This window comes from Athene cunicularia (assembly GCF_003259725.1).
Source record: "Athene cunicularia isolate RWA chromosome 28 unlocalized genomic scaffold, athCun1 chr28_part2, whole genome shotgun sequence".
In the NCBI taxonomy this organism is placed as follows: domain Eukaryota; kingdom Metazoa; phylum Chordata; class Aves; order Strigiformes; family Strigidae; genus Athene; species Athene cunicularia.
In genome coordinates, this window is record NW_020799140.1 from 1,967,380 (window position 1) to 1,970,077 (window position 2,698).

At 63.3% G+C, this 2,698-nt stretch overlaps 1 protein-coding gene across 1 annotated transcript in view; it reads left to right on the top strand.

Moving 5' to 3' along the window:
* The window catches only part of NRTN (neurturin), a 10,319-nt gene extending 7,627 nt beyond the window's left edge, over positions 1–2,692 (top strand). The window contains exon 3 of the mRNA XM_026865225.1: positions 164–2,692. Coding sequence (XP_026721026.1) covers positions 164–632 — 469 coding nt within the window. The 3' untranslated portion in view covers positions 633–2,692. The remainder of the gene's footprint in view (positions 1–163) is intronic.
* The last annotated feature ends 6 nt before the right edge of the window (positions 2,693–2,698 follow it).

Below are 2,698 nucleotides of genomic sequence, written 5' to 3' on the forward strand. Positions count from 1 at the left end.
GACAGGGACAGCCACCCCCCCTGGGGACCTCCATCCTGGGGGACCGCCACCGCCCCTGGGGACCTCCATCCCGGGGGACAGCCACCAGCCCCAAGGGACCTCCATCCCGGGGGACAGCCACCCACCCTTGGGACATCCACCACCCTGGGGGACACCCGCTAACATCTGCCCCTTCTCTTGCAGACAGCAGCTTACTGGAGAGCTACACGGAGGGGGAGATCCGGCAGCTGATTTCGGCGCTGGTGGAGCGCTACAGCCAGGCCATGAACTCGGGCGGGCACGAGCTGCCGCTCTTCCCCCGGGCAGGCAGCCGCAGGAAACGTGCCCGCGCCCGCCACAAACCCTGCGCCCTGAAGGAGCTGGAGGTGAGCGTCAGCGAGCTGGGCCTGGGCTACGAGTCGGATGAGACGGTGCTTTTCCGCTACTGCAGCGGCACCTGCGAGGCGGCCGTCCGGAGCTACGACCTCTCGCTGAAGAGCATGAGGAGCAGAAAGAAGATCAAGAAGGAGAAGGTCCGGGCTCGACCCTGCTGCCGGCCGCTGGCGTACGATGACGACGTCTCCTTCCTGGACGCCTACAACCGCTACTACACCGTCAACGAGCTCTCGGCCAAGGAGTGCGGCTGCGTGTGAAGGGCCGGGGCCCCCCCCGGGAGGAGCGGGCGGGAGAGGCGATGCCCCGGCCCCAAAACCCCGCTGGCCGCCAGGCAGAGGGACCGGGGGCTGCGGCGGGGGGAGAGGGACGGGCCCCAGACCTCTGGCTAGAGGAGAGACTGAGCTGCTGGTGCGTCCCTCGGCGTGACCGTCCCGCTCGCCGCACAGGACTAGAGATGTGGCTGTCGGTGCCGGCGGAGGCTGCGGTTGTTGGAGCGGTGACGGCTGCTTGCGGCTCTTGTCCCCCTCCGGGGGTGGCCCAGGGGTCCCTGTCAGCTGCCCCGGAGGGTGACAGTGGGTGTGCAACATGCACGGGGTGTGTGTCGACACTCGGGGTGCCTGGCGTGCGCGGGCTGTGTTACGTGTCACGCGTACAGGCGGAGGGGGTGTTGCGAAGCAGGTGGCCCCTGCACAGGGTGTGCCACACGCAGCAGAGGTGACGGGTGCGGGCTGTGCTGCACGCGCCGGGTGTTCCGTGTCGGCTGTGCTGCACGTGCCAGGGCGTAGTGCTTGTGCACAGGGGGTGTTGTGCAGGTGTTGCTGCGTATGGCATGGTACCAGGGGCGTGTGGTCCTGGAGGGGGTGTGCTGCACGCACGGCGTGTGTTACAGGCTGCACTGGAGGTGTGGGGTGCGTTAGACGGTTGCAGGTGCCCCAGGACGGGGGCTGAGCCCTGCAGTTTATAGTTGCCCTGTGCAGGGGTTTCCCAGGGTTTCGTGATCGCCGTGCTGGGGTCTCTGCCCTGCCAGGGGGATTTCAGCACCCCAGAGCCCCATGTTTGGGAGCAGAGATGCACCAACAGTCGTTCGCGCTCGGGGAAAGGCTCCGGCTCCGCTCGCCGCGCCCGCTCGTGCCCCCTTTGCCATCACCTCGCTCCCTGCAGCCCTGGGATTTTCTTCTTAAAACTCGTGATAATCTGAAGTAACTGGATTAACCTCCTTGTCCCCCCGCTGCGGGCAGCTGGGCTGGAGATCTGCCCCTGCCAGGGAGGTGACAGAGCCTCACGAGGCCACCAGCCAAGCCGTGGTTTGCAGCGCAGGCAGGAGCATCCTCGGTTCGGCATCCCCCGAGAGCAGGAGCAGCTCTCCTGGCCGCGGCACGTGAGTATCACCCATCACCTCAGCGGGGCCCGAGTCCTGCAGGAGAGGGGACTCAGGCCTGGGGTTTGGCTCTGGCTCGCATTTACAGCAGTGTCATTTGTGTTTACTCTGCGGAGAAATAAATGAGACCGCAGACTTTTGCATTCTCTGGGCAGGCTATATTTGTTGCCTGGGATTGATGGGTTTTCTCCCCTTGGCCCTCTTCCCAGAAAAAGCAAATCATAAACAGAAGGAGAATATTGGTGTCATGTCCTGGGCATTAACCAATGCGAGGGAAAATGCTCCACTGGCCACCCCCAGATCCGCAATAGCGTCCCAGCTCCTCGGTGCAGCAAAACAGGGGGGAAAAAAAAAAAAAATCCCATGTACCTCCATCCCATCATGGTCACAACGAAGAGCTTGTCTAGGTGAGCACAGCATCTGGGGGATGCTGCTGCAGAATTTTAGGGCACAGGTTGGCATCCCCGGGGATGAGACAGCTGGGTTTGAAATGGGAGACTGCTCTCCCCCCTGGGCGACCAGCAGCACTCCCGACCTCTGCAAAGGGCCAGGCTGGTGGGTTTGGGGTTTGGGTTTTTGGTTTTTTTTTTCTTGCTTTTTCATCCAAACACTGCTCTTGGCTGAGGGGAGCCAGGACGTAGTGAAGCAATATAAACACCATCCTTCAGCAGGGCTGCCCGCGCAGCCGCCGTCCCTGGGAAAGCAGCCTGCACTCTGTAACACGGAGTTTTCCCCTCGCTGATGGGAAAGGGAGAAGGCAGCTGCGCGTGTGGGGTGTGAAACCCGTCCGTGGGGTGAGCCGGCAAGGGCTGGCAAACCTGCCCCCGGGGATGCAAACGCTGCTGAGAGCAGACAAACTCGAGCCACGCTGCAGGTGCACGGAGAGCCCAAAACGGCCTCGCAAGGTGCCGCAGCACCATGGGGGAGAGTTTGCACCGCTGGGTT